At 39.3% G+C, this 21,104-nt stretch overlaps 1 protein-coding gene across 1 annotated transcript; it reads left to right on the forward strand.

Annotated features, from left to right (window-relative positions):
• Window positions 1-7,767: 7,767 nt before the first annotated feature.
• Window positions 7,768-19,698, forward strand: C4H5orf63 (chromosome 4 C5orf63 homolog). The gene is made up of 3 exons (XM_056848324.1): window positions 7,768-7,899; window positions 12,016-12,072; window positions 19,498-19,698. Exons 1-3 carry the CDS (start codon window positions 7,786-7,788, stop codon window positions 19,675-19,677), a joined length of 351 nt encoding a protein of 116 aa, XP_056704302.1. The 5' UTR covers window positions 7,768-7,785; the 3' UTR covers window positions 19,678-19,698.
• The last annotated feature ends 1,406 nt before the right edge of the window (window positions 19,699-21,104 follow it).

The raw sequence follows: 21,104 nt of genomic DNA on the forward strand, positions 1-21,104 counted from the left end.
AAGGCGGGGCGGAACTGTTGTGGCTCCAACCGAAGCCGATACCATTTTATACCTTAAGAGGGCGCTGAAGTAAGCGCTGCGCGCTCACCCTGCAAGGGAGCGTAACTGGTGGGCGAGCACTAGGAAGCTGAGCGCAGGCCGCCGTTTTGCAGGACAGCCGGCTGTTGCAACGGTGCGGACGGCTCGAGGTTAGTGCGCTGAGAAAGGGAACGTGTTCCGTTAGCAGCGCTGCAGAATTTAGGAGTTCAGCAAATCCAGACGGGCCCTCCCTTGTCACACACCGTTCTTCAATCAGTTCATGTGATCTTTGTTGTTTGTAGGCCTTTCTCGTTTTTAAATACATATAAACCCATTCCTGCTGTAGTTATTCAGTCTAGCGAGCTTAGCCGCCCTCCCACGGAGGGAAGTTTGCTCAGTATTATAGCCACGCGCTCTGTGTCACAGTAGCTTTGCATCTGCTTGGAATCGGTGCTGCTGTATTAGCCAGTGAGTTCGGCAGACAAAGAAGGGTGGGGGGGTGTTGAAAGTGGGCAAAGATTTGCAGATTGAAAGGAATCTTTTTTTTCGTTTTCACTTCCTGAGGGCTTCTCATTACCTGTGGCACTCTTATTTATATCCAAATTAGTCGTTCACTGTTTTCTGCTGAATTCCTTGATTAGCAAATGGAAAAAAATGGTTTCCTGCTCACTGGGTTATTGACTTTTTGGAAAAGAGAATCATTTGTTGCTTTTGGTAAGAGGTGAAGACTCTTGTGTTTGTTAGATTCTGGTTTATGGGGAATCCCCATCATCAACCCCTACCTTGTTTAGTACTTTTAAAAGCTGTTTGATGCCACCAAGGCCTGCTAGCTTTTTAATACAGGATTTAATTACTCTGTGAATCTAATTGCCCTACCAGCTAGATCAATGAAACATGGTTTTTGCAAATGCATTTTTTTAAAAGTCAGATTCAAGATGAAAATAAAGGGTGGGAAGGTTATGATGCCCTGACCTGGATAGCCCCAGGCTAGCCTGATCTTGTCAGATCTCAGAAGCAGGGTCAGCCCTAGTTAATACTTGGATGGGAGAGCATCAGGGAAGTCCAGGGTTGCCATGCAGAGGAAGGCAATGGCAAACCACCACTGAGCATCTCTGACCTTGAAAACCCTTTGGAGTTGCCATAAGTCAGCTGCAATTTGAGCACCATTTGCTCTGACCTGGATGGGGCAGGCTAGCCCGATCTAGTTAGATGTTGGAAGCTAAGCTGGGTAGGCTCTGTTTAGTGTTTGGACGGGTGACTACCATCCAAACATTTTTGAATTAGCTGCAGATTGTTATATACGCATCTTGCAACCGCTGGTGCTGTGCACCTTTTTTCCTTCAGTATTCAGAGGTTTCTCTCCCGCCTCCCTTTGTGTTTTCTTATTACAGTGACGGCATTACCAGCATTGGAGTTGCCACCTAACCAGGGAGAACTGTCCTGCCTTGCTCATGCCCATTTTCTTATGGAGGGGAGGTCATCAGCTGGGATTAACCATGCTAACTGTTTGGCCGTGTACCTCTGAATACCAGTTCCTGAGGCATAACAAAACAGGAAAGAGATGATGTGTTTGTGCAAGCGCTGCTTGTTGGCTTGTCAGATTTGAACATAAAATAACAAAAGGCTCCTGTAATCCAGTGTGGGATGCCAACCTCATAGTATTTAGGAATCACTGGATTTTACAGCCTAATGCGTGTTATTTCAAGAAGATGCACTCCAGACGGTCTACTGCAATTGGAACAGTTCCGTTGTCCTTGGTGTTGTGCTTACAAAGATAAGCCAGGAGGAAGGCTTTGGTGCTGTTGGAGCGTCTGAGTTTGAGAAATAAACAACCCTATTTTTTTCTGGTGTGGCATCGCTTTCTTTTGTTGCGGATGCTGACATATCAAAAGATTTGTAGTTTGAGACCTCATTTAGTATTGTACATTAGCATCTGTGAGCATATGATATTGTACAATGGTTCCAACAGCATTCAGCTATTCAGGCTCCTAATGTGAGAATTCAGTGATGAAATTTATTGGCTATTAGTATTTTCTTTTGAACCCTCAACTTTTCCAGCAGTTAGAAAACAATATTTTTGGTTCCCAGTGAGGAAACTAATCTGTAAGTAATCTGTACTCAAGCAAGAAATTATAGAGCGTAAACAAGCCGATCCTAGTTCAATAAAATATAAAGTTTTAAATTATTTCCCCCCCTCATGTTTCAGCTAAATTTTTGCTCCAAAAGGTGTTCTTAGCTGTCAAAATCTAATGAACTGGCAGTTAAATTTCAGCGCTAAATGTGTCTCTGGGAGAGGATTCTCAGCTAAAATTGGTTCAGATGTGACAGAAGAGCTCCTGGCTGCCTCATGTCCTCTCTATTGATAGTAGTTGGAAGCTGGAGGCATTCTTAGAAAACCTCTCTGCTATATTCATCCAGGAGCAGTTGGATTCCAACCTCCTCTTGAAGCTGTCGAGAGATTCTCCAGGCTGAACATGATTTTAAGAATGGAATCAGAGAATTCTGAAGTCTAGGCATAATAGCTTTAATAAAGGAACAGTGCATACCCAGGAAAGACATCACAGTTAACATACAAAGCACACATACACCTATAGGTGGGAAGAAGAGGAGCAGATCCCAAGCAGATCTAAATTCAGTTCCCTCTCCCTCTGCTCAATGGCAGAGAGCTTTGCTTCTTATAGAGATCAATAAACAAAATTCCACCGTCATGGAATTCTTGACTCTCCCCAAAATCATAATTAAGAGCGCTTAGAACTAGATGTCAAGCTGACCCTCTAGCAGGCCTTTAGCTCGGGCCAGTACTGCCAAGTAGATTTCCCAGAAATGTGCTCATAATCGTTCCAACAAGGATATCCTTATAAGGATTGTTACAGACTAGTATCTTAGAGACTGTCATGAATATTCTTTGGTTCACGCGAAGCATTCTGGATACAAACATAGATACTGGAGTATGGGGGTAGATTAGACCTTAATATCAGACTTTCTCATCAAAGCCAAATACCTTTATTCAAAAGCACAAAGGAACATAGGAGGCTGCTTTATGTGAAGTCAAGTACATGTAGCTCGGTACTGGATACTTTGGCGAGCAATGGCTCTCCAGGGTCTCACACTGCAAAAACTCCCTGGTCACCTAACTTTTGAGATCGTTTAACTGTAGACCCCATGGATTGAACCTGGGAACTTCTGTATGCGAGATATGTGTGCTGCCACTGAGTCATGACACCTCCCCCAAACTACATAGGGAGGGTTATAACTCGGTGAAGCAGAAGCAAACCAGGGCAGAGGGAGGAAGCAGTGGTTGTGAAAAGAGCTGATGAAGTAGTTATGCAGAAGTACAGAACAACATGCTGCTGATCCATCATTTAGAAAAAGGAAATGGCTGAGAGATGTGGGGATATATAGTTAATAGAATATTAGGAGAGTGACTTAATGCTTTGAGCTTTTGGGGTTTTGCCTTTCTATGTAGACCATGGGACTTCATTTGGTGACAGTGTCCAACAGCTCTTGTACCAATTTACTTATTGGTGTATTTCTAGCAAGCTGTAATGTGCATGAACATGAACCATAGTCTTATACTTTCTATGTTCATGCAACAGTATACAAACTAGTTTTGAATCTTAAAACAGCTGCTATATGCCAATTAGCTGGGACTGTCTTGGTTATGTTCTATCCCTGAGATGCTAGATGTGGCTATGCCTTTGGCCACCACTTAAATAATTCATAACAACTTTCTGGTCTCAGTGAGTCTTTGCATGCAGTACCTTAACTTTTGGGTGAGTTGACAGTGTGCAATAGATTGTGCAGTGTTCTTCTGTGGAGCATTTTCAAAGCAGTCTTTGTATGACAGCTATAATATCTGCACCTATATATTAGTATGGAAGGTTGTGCTGACTGGTTTTTCAAAGATATTTTCTGAAATATATTTTTATATATAAAACTTTGGCATCTGTGGTTGATTGATTTCTTTGGTCCTCTTCACGATGCTACTGACCTATTATAAAGCAGACCATGTGGGGAAAAGTCTGGGTGGCAGGAATATGTAGAGTGATTTAGGCAGCTACAATCTCATAATAGATACTGTAGTTATAATATTTGATGATAGGTGTTTCTGGATTCCTGGACAGCTACCTATACATAATGTAAGACATGGTTAAGTTTACCTACGGTTTCGTATTTTCTCTGACAGGTAGGTCTCTGGTTCTCAAGTACACAGTTGTAATTAGGCATTTAAGAGAGGGTGCAGGAAATTGGGTCTTAACAGCTGGTTCCAGATAGCCATTAAGTGTGCTTAATAAAGTATCATTCAGTATCCCATGGCTATAATAATCCATTAGCATGAAGCTTCAGGATTATTTAAGAAGCTGACATTATTAAAAATTGAAAATTGAAAAATGAGCGCCATTTATCCCTTAGTTTTACAAACAGGCTATTAATTGGTGTAAATTATAGTTCGTTCTGGTGTCAGGACTTATTTATGGTTTAAGTGAGGATTTATTGCTCTGCTTCCTAGAATGTAGCACTGGCCAAGTTTTGATGTTCCACATTACATTTGTATGAGTATTATGGCTGCTTTACAAAATGATGGATGAGAAAGCACGGAGTGCTAGTAGTTCTAGAAGATTTTATTATATTTTAGATTTATAACACACTTTATCTACGTAGGCTTAGGGAAGGGAACATCACTATAAAACAAGCTTATAGCCTGAGGAATGTTTGTAAACAATAAATATAAAACCACGCATTTAGAATGTATACTGCTACAGTACCTCTTATTGACAGCCACTGAGGGCCTTTCTTTAAATTGGATTGTTTTGTGAAATAAATCCACTGCTATTTCTCAGTTTTAGTGCAGAGTCCACACACCTTCCCTTCAGATTCAATTACTTTTGTGGAGATACTGCATCTAAGCACACCATTTTTTTTAAAAGAGAAAGACCACCCCCAACCTTCACCACATCCGATCTATTGCTGTCGTGATTGTCTGTGGATTGTGGGAATACGGCAGACCGATATTGGAACCATTTGCAGCTGTCACAGAACTGTGGTAGTTGTGTGGTTGGAACTAATTTCCGATTTGCATTCCATAAAAAAGTATAACAACAGTTGTGTGGCATGAGGAAACTTGGATCAGTTGAGACTGACTCATTCATTAAAAACTATTTCAGGTTTTCTTCATAACCTTTCAGTAATACTTGTATGAAGAATTCTGCATGAACTGATTAGAGTCGTCTGTATTTGTCTAGCTCCACTGCCTATAGATAATACAGTAGGCACAAAATCCTTTACTTCTGCAAGAAGTCACTTTCATGGTGGCTTCATCATGGATTCAGGTTGTCTTCTTGTTTTCCTTGATCTCTGTGGGGCATTTTTTGTGTGTGTCTGCTTTCTTCCTATGCTCTCCTTGTTACTCCATCCTTGGTCTTTCCCCGTCACCCCCTCCCCCATCTCTCTTCTCTTTTGTACTCATCTCCTATCTTCTAAACTTGGTGTATGTGGTTTCTTTGATCTGACATTCAGTTTGCCTTGATTTCCTGAATGTGACCATTTGTATACAGCATTGAATCTCCTCTCGAATCTAGTTCTGGAAAATGCTCTAGTCTGTCAGAGCCATGAAACTTTCAACTTTGTGAAAGTTCTCGGATTTGAATGACTGGTGGTTAGAATGTTATGCGTGAAGTGCAGATGGCATGTACAAGAATATGCTCCAGCATATTTTTATTTATTTCTGGCTTCTAATTATGTCTCATTATAGTTTTACTTCCCTCCAGCAGGTTGTTAGCTAAAAATTTGTTATTAGTACATTTTTTTAACAATGTCGTCTAGCCAGTTCTGTATAGATCTTAAATCACTATAAAGCATAACTATGAGCCTAACTAGGGTTTCTGTGCAATTTCCTTGAAGAGATTAGTTGATTTCTGAAACCTAACAGTTGTCTTTTTAAGTGTGGGATATATTGTTGTAGGGCATCTTTGACCACACACCACGCACAGTTTTGTTCTGCAAAACTACAGCTAGATCTTATGTGTTCATATTAGTCACCTTTAAGGGATACTCGGTGGTTGAGGCAGTGGCAACGAACAGCTGGATCATGATAGTTAGAAATACATATATATTTCTGATAAATAATGATAAATAAAGCGTTCTGTATAATGGTAAAGAATGGATAGCTGAGTTCTGATATCAGCCCCAACCCAATCAGCATAGAATTAAGGTGTGTTTAAACCCAGTAAAATCAATTGGTTTAAACATGGCTAGTTCTGTACTGAATTATAGCCATAATTTCTACATGCTAAAAACTGTTATCATGAATAATTGTTGTTTTTTCAGGGGAGATGTGGGGGCTGGCCTTGCTAGGGAGGGGGCATGTTGGTTAGGGTGATCGCCAGCTGTCCTCCCAGCTTTCTTAACACACTTCATGAATAATTATATCAATTTTGTTTTAATGTAATTTTGCTTACTGATTTGTAAACTACTTCAAATACACAGAGAAACAGGATAAATCTTTTAAATGAACAAAATCAGAGATAGAGCAGTATTAAGGGGGGAAATCAATGTGGACTAATGTACATTCATATAGGCTTCCAAAATATAAAAAATAGCTTAAAGTACATTTTTGAAGTAAAGCCTGCTTTAAACCAAGCCAGTGGTATTATTCGTCATATATCAATTTGCTACTACTCCCCCCCAACCCACAAGATAATTTGAAAGCTTTTAAGTCACATTACAAAGTTAAATCACGTTGTCTGCAGTTTATGCATTCTGCTGGAAACATTAACATCTTATTTAAACACGGAACTGGTTGTTAGAATAATTTTGAAGAGCTACGGATATTGTATGCTGGCAATGCAATAAGATTAAGTGACTTTCAAAGCACAACCCTTGGCATCCTTCTAGTATGGGGTAATTCTTACTGGCACATGTCTGCTTGAAACCAGGGTTGCCAGATACCTCTTTGCAATTGGCGGGGGACAGGGAGACTTTCCAGCAGTGAGGAAAGCAGCGGGGGAGGCATACTCTGACATTTCAGCCCCGTCACTGGCGACAGAACTTCCGGTGCGCCCAAGAAGAGATGTCATTGCGTGGCCAGCAATGTGACGTTGCTCTAGTAATTGGGCAAAAGCTATTGTAGAAGCCTTTTTTACCATAGAGCTTTTGCCCAAATACCGGATCTTCACCACATTGCTGGCAATGCGATGATGTCACTTCCAGTGCACACTGGAAGTGACATCATCGCATTGCCAGCAATGCGGTGAAGATCCGGTATTTGGGCAAAAGCTCTATGGTAAAAAAGGCTTCTACAATATTGCCATGTGGTTGATGATGCCGGCCTAGTGCTCTTTTTGCTTGCAGCATGGCTGAAATGCAGGGATAGGCTTCCCCCGCTGCCAGTAAGTCCCTCTGCCAGCTAGCAGATGGGAGCGGCACGGCCCAGGAGTAGGGGATCCCACTCCTGGCAGGGCCTGGCAACCTTACTTGAAACATGTAGTGTATTTGTATCAGCATGTGTGTTAGTGAATTTAAAAATGGCATTACAGCAAGAAAACAATCTAAATTTTAAACAGCACTTGTAGGGCTGCGTTAAATTACTGTGTTTGTTTTATACTAAACCTTTTTTTTCCTCTGTGCTGTGAAAATTATAACTGCATTTTTATTCCAAGTCTTTCACTGAAACATCATTGCTGTCTGGTGACTGTCCTCTGATATATAGCTTGCAATCAAAATGTACCATGTGTGTAATTGCAGCTTTATTATTTCAACAGGATAAAGATGTTCCGGTTCCAGAGCTGGACACTGCAGCTAACAAAACATTCTTCAAGTCCACTCCGAAGACTACTGTGTGAAGCTACTAGCAATTTACCAGTGTTAACATTATTCACAAAGGTGAATACTACTCGAGTAAACTTGATTGAGTGACCTAAAATGGAAGTTCTGAACTTATAGTTATCAAACAAAACATCATAATCATCATCATCATCAATATAATTCTCAACATAGCCAGATTTGTGGATGCTTAAATCTGGAGAATGAAGCCACGAACAGACAAGACAGATTTTTCTATAAACCTGAAAAATCCCTCCGAAGTAAATTGGGGGGTTAACTCCCCCCAAATAACAGAAAGTGCCTTCACCATTTTTAAAAAAGCCATCATTGGCCATTACTAAGCAAACCACAACAGTATTGCCAACCTTCAGGTCCTAATGTAGATCAGCAAAAGGTATGTGGAGGGGCACCCATCTGGCTTCATGTGTAGGAGTGGGTAAACAAATCCAGTTCACTAGATTAGCCTCTGCCACTCATGTGGAGGAGTGGGGAATCAAACCTGGTTCTCCAGATCAGAGTCCACCACTCCAAACCACCGCTCTTAACCACTATACCACGCTGGCTCTCTATGAGCCTATGAATTAACTATCTCCAAAACGGCCTTGACAGCCTTGCTCAGATCTTGCAAGCTGAGGGCTGTGGTTTCCTTTATTGAGGTCAATCCATCTCATGTTGGGTCTTCCTCTTTTCCTGCTGACTTCCACTTTTCCTAGCATTATTGTCTTTTCCACTGAGATTTGTCTTTTCACAATAGCATCCGTTTGGTCATTTTAGCTTCTAGGGAGAGTTCAGGCTTGATTTGATCTAGAACCCACTTATTTGTCTTTTTGGCGTTCCATGGTATCTGTAAAACTCTCCTCCAAAATCACATTTCAAGTGAATCAATAGTATGAAGCAAAAACATTGTGTTATTTATTTTTACTTATTGCATAGTTTAGCAGTATGTTGTATGACAACCTTTCAACTGTTTTGCAGGGCTCTGAATAATCAAGATTCACAATTTTATTTAAAATGTTTAGAAGTCTGCCTTTTACGCAAGAAACTAGGATCCATGACCAGCAACAGGTTAAAAATTAGTGCTTGCAGGAGTAGCCAATTGCCGGTTTTTACGTAAGCGATACAGGAGGAGTTAGACCTAATAAACCAGTGGGAATAAGATAAATGGCTTGTTGATTGTGAATTGAGTCTTGGGTCTCCCAGGCAATGTAGTTTTCTGTTAAGCACAGAAGTGTCCTGGCTTGTATCTGCTGTCCCTACAACAAAGATGGCTAAGCCAATAGTTGATCTACAGACAACAGCTAAACACTTGTTTTCAGGAAATGCACAAGAAAGGGCTAATCATATATTCTGTTACTTAACCCATAATAGAGATGTATGAAAATGGGGCTGTCACTAATAACAGCTACAAAATTTGAGTTGCTAGAAGGAACTGATAACCTATTCTTTACATATTTATTGGATTCTTTTTTTAAAAAAAGGGGCTGTTTGGTATTAGCTATAAAGAGTGTGTTAAACAATTGGTTCTCTATCTCATTATGTATCTGCTGCCCAGTGGCTTCAGCAGATGACCCCATGGATTAGTCGCAAAGGAGCCTGTTTGTCAAAGCAGTTCATCTGCCAGACAAAGGTTTGGTTTTGCCAGAATGCAATGAGAATTTATGGAAAAGAGGTTTAAAAAATGGGATATAAAGGACTGTTGGCTTTGTAGAATGAGTGGTAAATCTGATTCCAGGGTATTTTATTTAGTTAATGTGATCCAATTAAGCCAAGTCAAAGCTTTATTGGGTGCATTGTTCAAAAGCGTTCTTTCTACGCGGAAATGTTAAAGTTACAGGTCTGTCTCTGCCAGCTGGCTGTGCAGTTTATAATCCAGAAGGCAATGAGGTGGTGAATAACAGGATTACTTTTAGAGGTTAATAATTGGGTAGAGGAAAAAGCCTTTTGTGATGCTTTAGCACATGCCGAGTCTTAGCAGTTTGAAATTTTAAGGGCAAATTGTCACTAACAAACTGGAAATAGTATTCTAAACTGGTCCCTTTGTTAAATGTGTGCCTCTGTTAATGTGCTTTTTTGTGTGTGCAGAGGACATGTAGGATCACTGGCAATTGCAGAGCAAAATTATCTCTCTAAAATGTAGGCTTCTTATAATAGCCTAATTTTGTGTTCTCAGCTTGGGGCCTCTCAGTCAGGCCTCAGATATGTTTTTAAGTAAGGAGGAGCAGAATGTACTGAAGGGATGAAGCTGCCACTTCATATTCTTGGTGCCCAGCAGGTCTGAATGTTTCTTCGATAGAACATTCAGTTTCCCTTTTACAGTTGGAGCAATTGAGGGCTCTTTTGGAAGGGAATTAAGATTGCCTAAAAGTTCTTGAGTGTCCCATCAGAGCAGCTTAAAGCTAGGCTGCCGAGAATCTTACCAGTAAGAGTATTATTTTTAGAGAGGGTTCCCACTGGAGCTACATCCCTTTTCTGAGAATGGAGTATTGTGCAGTGACTTTAGTATTTTTCATGGTAAGGGGAAGGAGAGAAATGCTTTGTTATCTTGCTTTTCTGAAATATGAACTCTAAATGTAACCCATTCTAAAGTTTTATTATCCCTGACACTAGCTGAATAAAGAGATGGCCTCTTTGAAAGCTATTTCTGAGATCTGAAACTAATGTTTCTCCACTTGGCTGAGGAAGAGGGGAAGGTGGTTCTGGTTTCAATGGCCTTAGACTGGAGTAACTTTGCATAAAGGGACCATCAGTGATCACAGCAACTTGAAGTGCCTACAAGATTTTCCTGTAGGAGTCAGAATCAATGCATGGAATTTCCAGTCTCTTCAACTCCCATCTGTTTTGGAACTATTGAAAGGAGCTTCCTAATTGGCAAGGAAGACACAAGTTCAGTGCTTCCACGTGAGTCTGAGGGATGAGTACTATAATTCTGAAGGGAAGAGGTGCATCTGTAAACACATAATAAATATGTGCGAGGCAGCTGCAAGAAATTGTGACTCCCCAGCAGATGTTTATGAGTGCTTACATATTGCACATTATGGCTTCAGATACTAGAGGGCTCACCATGTGGAAGGCAAGAAGACATCTTATTTCTTCTTGCTTGAAGTACCAGTGGAAGAGGGTTGCAGGGCCGCCATATGTCCCTCATTCTTACTTCCACACTTCCTTTTGGCAGGTGCCTCTAAGTTACAGGGCAGAAGCTGGTGCACATTCAAAGGTTTAATGGAGGGGACCCATCCTTAGAAGCCTTCCTTCAACTTCTGCTGAATGAAGTGACACTTAAGTCAGAGGAAGGGCTCCAGAGGCTTCATACTTTACTTGGTAGAGTGGTTGGATAGGGGTGGGATCCACCCAAGTATGTATTTGTTTCTGCCTTGACATGGCAGACAGTTTTGTGCTCATGGCTCACTGATAATGTGATGTGCTTTTGCTCGCTCGCATTGCATGCAAGCCCATGGGCGGTGTGATTTGTAGTCGTGACACATTATACAGATGAAGCTGCCTTATACTGAATCATACCTTCAGTCCATCAAAGTCAGTATTGTCTACTCAGACTGGCAGCAGCTCTCCAGGGTCTCAGGCAGAGGTCTTTCACATCACCTACCTGCCTAGTCCCTTTAACTGGAGATGCCGGGGATTGAACCTGGGACCTTCTGCAAGCCAAGCAGGCACTATAGACTGGCTTGTAGGAAGAAGGAGGAGTTGGTTTTTATATGCCAACTTTCTCTACCACTTAAGGGAGAGTCAAACCAGGTTACAATCACCTTCCCTTCCCTCCCCACAGCAGACACCCTGTGAGGCAAGTGGGGCTGAGAGAGCTCTAAGAGCTGTGACTAGCCCAAGGTCACCCAGCTGGCTTCATGGGTAGAAGTGGGGAAACAAATCCAGTTCACCAGATTAGCCTCTGCCACTCGTGGAGGAGTGGGGAATCAAACCCGGTTCTCCAGATCAGATTCCACCGCTCCAAACCACTGCTCTTAACCACTACACCACACTGGCTGACATGTGGAAGAAGAGCTAGAGAACGCATGTTCCTGTCTTTCTTGTCCCAGCCCCCCTTTTCTTTTATTCTGTGTTACAAGATCCAACCTCATCTGTGTAATAGGTTACAGGCATCAATGAAGATCTTGTGTTCATTTATCCCTTAGCATCACTATCTGTTCTTTTTTCTCCTCTTAGAAACCATGTCCCTTATGTGATGAAGCCAAAGCAATGCTTGAGCCATATAAACATAAGGTAATTAATACAGTCCTATACTTATATGAATACAAGAATACACATATATAGAAAATCAGAAGTTCCTTTTGGGGAAGGAAATTTACTCTGGCTTTATTTGCAAACCGGTTTCTTCAAACAATTATTTCACTCGGTTTTCAATTTTATATTTATAAAACAGATCATTACGGAGTATTTTCAAGCTTTGTGATTTGACTGAAATGCCATGCATCTGGGCCATTAATTTAAGAACAAATTCTATCTTTCAAGTTAATCTTGATTTTCCCCCGCAACATAATTGTTTAGAAAAAATAGAGGTCAGGGCAAGTAAATCAATATTTACACAGCTACGTAAAATACATGTAGTTCCTAGAACATTTTCTGATCACAATCCGGTCTCTTTCGAATGTAATAACAGACAAGCATTTAGACTGAGACTAAATGATAGACTTTTAAGAGCTGAAGATATAAAAGTAGAATTACATAAACTCATTAAAGACTATTTTGAGATTAATATCAATGGAGAAACTAGTTTAAATATGATATGGGATGCTTTCAAGGCTGTGCTGAGAGGATTTATGATTCAGAAACATACTGCATGGAAAAAACAATTACAACAAACAAATGACATACTTTGGGAATTACAAAACTTAGAACAACAACTTATTTTGGAGTTTGACGAAGATCAAAAGAAAAATATTCAGTTAAACATTAAGATGGCTAAACATCAACTAAACCTGGTAGTCATGGAAGAAATGAATAAAAATATTAAATATGCCAAACAGAGATACTTTGAACATGCTAACCGACCAGGTAAATTTTTAGCTGGCCAACTTAGAGACTCCACACAGAAGAAGATAATCAGCAAAATACAGTTGACTAAGGGACCGGTTTACACTACAATAGATATTCAGAAAGAATTTGTTTCTTTTTACACTAAACTATCAAAAAGATATGATTTCAGAAAAAAAGATGACTCAGTATTTGAAGTCAGTAAACATCAATGGGTTGACCTCTGAACAACAAAATGTGTTGGATGCACCTATAACTACAACAGAACTGGAAGATGCAATAACTAAATAAAAAATTGATAAACCCCCTGGCCCAGATGGAATTACAATATTGTTTTTTAAGACATTCAAAGAAGATTTCAAGAATCCTTTCCTGAAGGTTTGTAACACAATATTGGATACGGGACTTTCTCCGGAAACTTGGTCTCATGCTTTCATTTCTTTGATACATAAAGCAGAGAAAGACCAAGAAAAGGTAACCAATTACAGAGCGATCTCCTTGTTAAATGTGGATTACAAAATTTATGCTTCAATACTATCTAATCGTTTAAAACAAATTATAAAAATATTGATTCATGAAGACCAAGCAGGCTTTGTTCCCAGAAGGCAAATAAAAGACAACTTGAGAATCTTACTAGATGCAATGGAATATTATGAAATGAATAATCAAAGTAAAGCTTCCTTTATCTTCCTGGACGTGGAAAAGGCTTTTGATATGGTTTCTTGGGATTTCATGAAAAAGGTATTAGAAAAAATGAACTTTGGTATAAGATTTAGAACTGGTATTGAAGCTATTTAGAATAAACAAAAAGCTAAAATATTGGTTAATGAATCTATGTCTGAAAACTGCGAAATTCAAAAAGGAACTAGACAAGGATGCCCACTTTCTCCCCCGCTTTTTATTTTAACATTGGAAACATTGTGTTGTAAAATAAGAGAATCGGAAGAAATTCAAGGTCTTTTTTTTTTTATATATATATATAGATTTTATTGGATTTTATACTAAAAATTTTCCATTGCATTAAACAACATCTATGACAATATAAAATTTCAATTCTAACCTAAAGTTGTTATAGTTCCATAACATATAATAAAGAAAAAAAAAGAAAAAAAAGAAATGGAAAATTTTGACTTCCCCTTCACCTCTATCTTCCTCTTAATAAAAAGTTCATCTCGTCATAGTTAATCTAATCTTAATAAACTATCAATATCCTGTATAAAAAAAACCATAATCTGTTAGTAAATATAATTATGCTTATTCATTATAAAAAAAAAACCAAAAATAATCCTCTGGATCAGATTAGAAAATATTCTTCCATTCTTCCCAATTTTAACTCATATTCACAATAATGCATCCACGCCCCCCATTCCCCCAGAAACCGAACGTCATTTTCTTCATTTAGAATAGCTGTGAGTTTTGCCATTTCTGCCACTTCAAACATTTTAACAATCCAGTCTTTTTTCTCAAGAATTTCTAGCCCTTTATTCCCAAAATGATGTCTTAATCTTAATTCCACTACATCATTAATAGCCATGCCACCCGTCCACACTATCAAAGCCTTTGGATCCAGCAATCATATTTAAATCAATCCTTTAACCATGGTCTAATAGTTCCTTCTGTAACTGAAATAGGCCAGTCAGGTATGGGAACAGGATTTCTTTGTTCTCTCTCATTTCCTCAGACAGGATACGTATCCAAAAATAACTCTTTCTGGGCTTCATCTCCATCATGGCTTCAATCTGTATTCCTTGACCTGCTCTCTTCTTCCTTATATCCACACGTCGTTCCATGACTTTTTTAAATGAAAAGTCTATTTCTTGTATGTCTGATCTCTTTATCGCCGGCTGGTTGCTTTCTTGAACTTCTGTCTTCTTCTTTATATCCTTGTATTCTTCCATGACTTTTTGGGCAGAAGAGTCCATTGCTTGTATGTCTGTATTTGTGGTCATCGTTTGAATTTTCAAGACTTTTATGTCTTCTATAACCAGATCCAACTTCTGATTGCCTACCTGTGATGATTGGTCAAGAGTCGTCATCATTGAAATCAGTTGAGCCATCTGTGTTGAAATCTGTTTTAATTGTTTAATTGTCGCCTCAGAATGTTTAGCAAGCATGTCCTGTATTTTTTTTTCCATGTTTGAATTCTGTAAAATTCCCTTTGATTTCATAGGAGCAGGGCTATGTATTAAGCCAAAAGAAGCTGGTAAAATACATGTCCACAGACAGGGCCTTTAAAGTTCTAATTAAAAGATAATAATTCAAACATCAGCCTTATAATTTTTTTGGGTTGAAAAGAGTCGAAATTGGCTCTAGAATTGCGTTTTAAAGTTTTGAAATACCAGTGAGTTTTTTTCGGTCGCTCTAGGTCGGGCTGATCAGGAAGTATACAGGATGTTGCTAGTGCCGTGGACCTTCTACCGCCTCTTCTCGATGGTTGTTCCTTCAGGAATGGTTTCCAAGTAACTCGAGTGCGACGCGTAATCGGTCCTACAACTACTTCCTGTTATTTTAGTTCCGATGATAGATAGGTTGTTATAGAGGGTCTTCCGTTCCAGGCACTCCCTTACTGCAAACGTGGCAGGATATTCTTCGCCGGAAAATCAGGAAGAAAAATCACCCTCCCCTTCCCTTGGACCCATTGGTGATAGTTTTTGTCAATCAAAAGGTATCCTTCCGACTCTTTATTATGGTTTAGGCTGATCGGATTGATAAGGCTCCTGTCGCTAATCCCGATGGCTAACTCAGATCAAACTTTTTCAGTTCGGATTAAGGAGGAATGGGGGTCCCAGAAATATTCTTATCAGCCCCCCGTCTGTTCAAGTTTCCAGTAAGTAGACGAAGAGTTCTTTTGTACTCACTTGGGTGTCAAGAGGTGAGGTTCTTTTCTTTATGTAGTCCTTATGTTGGTATTAAGGTGGTGGAGGGTGGAGCTTGATGCCTAAGTTGCGTTTTGGCGATGTCCTTCCCTAGTGCCCTCGCAGGACCGGCGTCCAGGACTCCGAGGGGCTTAAAAAGCCCCCTCAGAGTACCTAGGAGGTCAAACCGCGTTTGCGGGCTGCAGGGAGTTCCTGCTTTCCAACCCACTTGCAAGGGTCGGATTGGGGTATCTATGTACCCCAGAAATAACGCAAACTTGGATTTCTCCCAGGACAGCCTGGGGAAATGGAGTGCTCTCCCCAGCAGCACCACCGGAAGTCGGAAGAAATTCAAGGTCTTAAAGAAGCATGAATTTAAACTTAGAGCATTTACAGATGATATGCTAATTATATTGGATAATCTATTTCTAAACTGCTGGAGATATTGAAACAATATGGAGAAGTCTCGGGTTTTACGATCAATCAAGAAAAAACTCAAGTATTATTTAAAAATTTAACAAAAGAAGAACAAACTGCATTCACAAACACTTCAGGATGGGAGAAAACTAACAAAGTAAAATACTTAGGTGTATGGATTACAAACAAAAGTAAAGATTTAATATTTAACAACTACGTTAAACTATGGGAACAGGTGAAGAAGGAAATGATAACGTGGTCCAATAAAAATATTTCCTTTCTGGGTCGCATCTCAGTAACTCAAATGAACATTTTACCAAGGCTGTTGTTTTTGTTTCAGAATTTGCCTATAATCACACAGAAAAAGTACAGTGATGTCTGGAGGAAAGACCTATTGAACTTTATTTGGCAAGGTAAAAAACCTAGAATTGCCTATAAATACCTAGTGGACTCTAAAGAAAGAAGAGGATTTGCCTTACCACATTTTCAACTGTATGCGGAGGCTATGGTATGGCTAAAGGATTGGATACAAATAACAAATACGAGACTATTGGATTTAGATGGTTTTGACAACAGATTTGGGTGGCATGGTTATTTGTGGTATGATAAACTTAAGAATCACTCAACTTTCTAACATAATATTGTTAAATCTTCTATTATAAAAATATGGTTAAGATACAAGCACCTTTTGGAGACTAGAACACCTTTATGGATTTCGACACAAGAAATGTTAACATTGCGACCACTACGACCTTCCTCCTTTATAACTTATCAGGATATTTTGTTATGGGACAGTAATCGAGTAGCCCTAAAAGAATATGAAGAACTGAAGGATCATTTGACTTGGCTTCAATATTATCAAATAAAATCGGTATTTGCTCAAGACATGAAAATAGGTTTTACAAAAGATAAATCACTATTGCAACGGACATTATTAGATACAGATGACTGAAGGGAAAGCACATAGCAAGTGCCTTGATAAAAAACGCACACAACTGTATCTGGATTGGTGAGAGGACCAGCTCTGCCATCTGAGTGGAGCTCTCAGGTTTTTATTAAGAAAGACACATAATGAATAGCAAGGTTGATCAATACTTTAGACAATGGAACTTAGGCAAGGCATACCATGATTATGATCAACAAGATCAAGGCATAGCGAAGACAATGCACATTCCTCTTGTAGCCAGCATCCTTTGAGCAAACATACATAGAATGATGAGATTAAAAGAAGCTAATCCCTTTAGACTGCTACACTGAGGTCATTAGGTCACTATACAGTGAGTAGACTTTGGCCAGGAGCATTTCCATAGACCTAGAATTTGTTGTGAACCAATATTTCAAGAATCAGGGTTCAGTGGAACCAATATTAAAATGGCGAGGGTGTGGAAAACGTTTGTATGCAATGCCTTTGTGCCAAGGGCCTGCCCTGCTGGTCACGCAAAATACATACAAGAATCTTCTACAGATGACCATTTAATTTCCAAGATGTATAAAATACTATTGATGATTTATACAGAACAAGATCAAATTAAACCTACGTTGATAACATGGGCACAGACATTAGGGCATAATATACCATTGAATAGATGGGAAAAGTTGTGGCCTAAGGATATAAAGCTTTTGCTTTCACAATCATTAAGGGAAAACATAAGATGATATACAGATGGTATTTGACTCCAAAAAAATTAGCAAAAATGTATGGAACTATGTCGTCAAAATGTTGGAAATTCTTTCATCTGTTCTACTTGGATTTGGGGCATATTAAAATTCAGTTGCCTGGATGAAAAACAAGATGCAGCAACACCCTCATCGGAATTGTTCATCACTCATAACGGAAACAGAAGCTGGGCCTGTTGGCAGGTATTGCATGAAAACAGTGGAGATTGATTATTACACTTTTATGGAAATAATCAATCTGACTACTTCCTGTTCAATAGGATTGAGTTACGAGAGTGTGTTTCCATGCTACAGTTAATATTAGTTGGCTTCTTTACTCAGAAGAAATGAGTTAGCAGAAGGAAAGGCATTGTAATTTGGGGGGGAAATGGATTTTGCTTCTTGATTGAAGTGATTGTCAGGTGGACTCAGCTAGGCAGAATCTGTTTTAAAAAGTCTTGTGGTGGATGTACTGCCTCCCTCCAGCATCTACAAGCCTTGATAAGATATGCCAAAAAGCCTAGCAGGCAACGGCAACTTCTGAACACAGCCTCTGCATGCATTAGCACCTGACGGCCTGTAGGTTGGCCAGGCAGTCTTTGTACAATCTTCCAGAGGTAAAAGCAGCAAGAAGAGCCAAATATGAACTGTATCTGACAGATCTTGCAAGGAGAGCTTCAGGCACTGCTATCCAGCAAATTCCAGAAATCTGAAAAACAGGTTTGAGGATCTAACTGGTTCCACTTAATTCCCACCCAAAATTGTAAGTCACTAGACATTTTTTTAAAGTAGAACAAGACTGTTGTTCTACTTGTACAGGGGTCTTGCAACAAGACTAAAAAAATCTGCATAATTCATTGATACACTAGCAGTAGATTTAATAAACACTTAATATTGTATACTTTGGAACTGAACAGTTTGAGAATTATATTATTAATTACCTTTGTAGTATAGATTCTCATTGAAACCCAAAAATCTCCATTCTCAGAATGTTCCCTACATTTAAAAAGTTTGCTCTTATTTTTCTAGAAATATCAAACATGATTGAACTTTGAATCAAGTTAGAAAACACCTGACACCATGATCCTAAATGTATTTTCTTGCAGCTAAATTTATTATACAGCTTTGCTCATCCGAGCAAGGCCTTCTGCAAGTGCCAACCTGCAAATGGACAAAATCAACAACAACCCCCCATACACATGCCGTCTCTATTGTGGCCCCCCACCTTGTGGAACTGCCTGCCTAACGAGGTCAGGAAGGCTTCCACCCTCCTGGCTTTCCAGAAACTATGCAAAACTGAATTCTAGAAGACTTTTCTACATAGGCAATAGGGTAGCACTGTACAAAAGGCTTCACAAAGTGACTTGGCTACATTTTTAGGTACTGTGGTCTGCACTACTGTGTATAGTTTGCTGGGGGTTGGAACACATTGTGTAATTTTGCATCATTTAATGTGTCATGTTAACACTTATGCTTTGCTTCATTTTTTTTTTACTTCTACAAATTTGGTTCTACAAATCCTATTTTCATTGTTTATTGAACGTCCCATCTTGTTGATTGTATTGACTCACTCTGCGTAATCTGCCTTGAGTCCCGGTGAGTAAGGCAGACTATAATTAACATAAATAAAGACGTAAATAAATATTACAGTGCAACTTCCTTTTAAAATGTGCACGCTTATAAGGTTTTTGTTTTAGTAGATTGGTAATGTAGTTGTTTCTAACAGTTTATTTTTCAGGAGGTGGACATCACCCTTCCGGATCACAGAGCCTGGTATGAAAGATACAAAAATGACATACCAGTCTTCCATTTGAATGGGCAATTTCTGATGAAGCATCGTATGTATATAGAAGAATTGGAGAAACAGTTGTTGAACATAGAGCTGCAAGATGGTGGCAAGGGGTGAAGGAAATGAATGGGTTGCAAGCAGTACATAAATACTTTTGTGCTGCTTTTCAAACAAGTAAGATACTAGAATTGTAAGAAGTTAATGAAGATACAACTTTATGTGGTTAACTCGATTATGTGATGATGAAGCTCATGAGATGGCATAGAAAGGTGCCTCCTATTATAGGTGTTCGTCCCTGGCTACTAAATGGTTTGGTGGTGTAATGTGTGTGTGCATGGTGGGGGGGTTAAAACTGTTTTTCATTAGCAAATAAAATATTTGCCTAAATTAATATGCTCTTCACTGACAAAACCTCATAGGGCAATGCATTTCAAAGTGGAAAAAGAGCACCTGTTTGTTAGGTGACAATGATTGCACCTGATAGAAAACATTTGCTTGGGATCCCGAAATAGCAATATCACTTTTCTGACAACTGGGTTTAGTTATTGTTCTCCCATGATATTTTTTTTTTTAAGTTAGCTATTTGTATGCACCTAGACTGTTCAGTCATGTACATTTGTTCATAGCATTTACGAGCAATATATCAGATCAACTCTATTAGTGAAACAGAACCAACAGAACACCAGTTAATCCTGAAGTAAGACTGAAAATTCTCAGTATGCCTCTGGATTCCAGCCTCCATTTCAATTTCCTGATTTTTATTAAAAGTGATAAAAGTATCCTTGCTGGTCGGCTTGTGTAGAATAGTGAAGTCCCTCTGTTGGGTTCACGCTGCGTATCTTGAAAGAAACTGTGCGTGCTCACATAATTCTTCGCCATGTCTAGAGATGTTCCCATTCTTTTAAATTATCACTAGGGACACTGTCAGTGGATTTCTGAGGTTATGCAAGTAGGATTTGAGTCTAAGGTCCTTCTGAATAAAAAGAGAACCAATTTATGTGCCTTAAAATCAAGACTTTCTTCTTTGGGGGGGATCGCAGCTTGAAAACTCATTTCGTAGATTTACTGGCTAATTAATTTAATTCAGTAGTCTCTTCTCCCTTGCTTCACACAACTTGCCTACATTTTACTTGTTTTAAGCTCATCATGAACATTATTTCACTTTAAAGATTTTTTTTTCATCAAATTGTGGCTTTTAAAAAAAACATAACTTGTTAAAAAAGTCAAAAGACTGCTTTGGGAAGGTGGGAGAAAAATGACCATGTGACATCAGAGAGGTCAGCCAATCAGTACTCTGCATGGTCGACTTTGGCTGCAATCAGAAATATTTTCTGTTTACTGAAATGGATTGTGAAGATAAGATGGAACTGTACAAAACTCAGTGAGTGCATTTTCGCAGTGGGTTCTCTGCTCATTGCTTTTCACTAGCAGGCTGTTGTCCATGCCTAGCAGTAGACTCCTCCCTTCACCCCCACCTCTGGGTAAAGACCTAGCAACCAGGCATGCTTCTTCCATGCATATCTATTGGGAAAGAAATTATACCA

The sequence above is a fragment of the Euleptes europaea genome, chromosome 4 (genome assembly GCF_029931775.1).
Source record: "Euleptes europaea isolate rEulEur1 chromosome 4, rEulEur1.hap1, whole genome shotgun sequence".
Lineage (NCBI taxonomy): Eukaryota > Metazoa > Chordata > Lepidosauria > Squamata > Sphaerodactylidae > Euleptes > Euleptes europaea.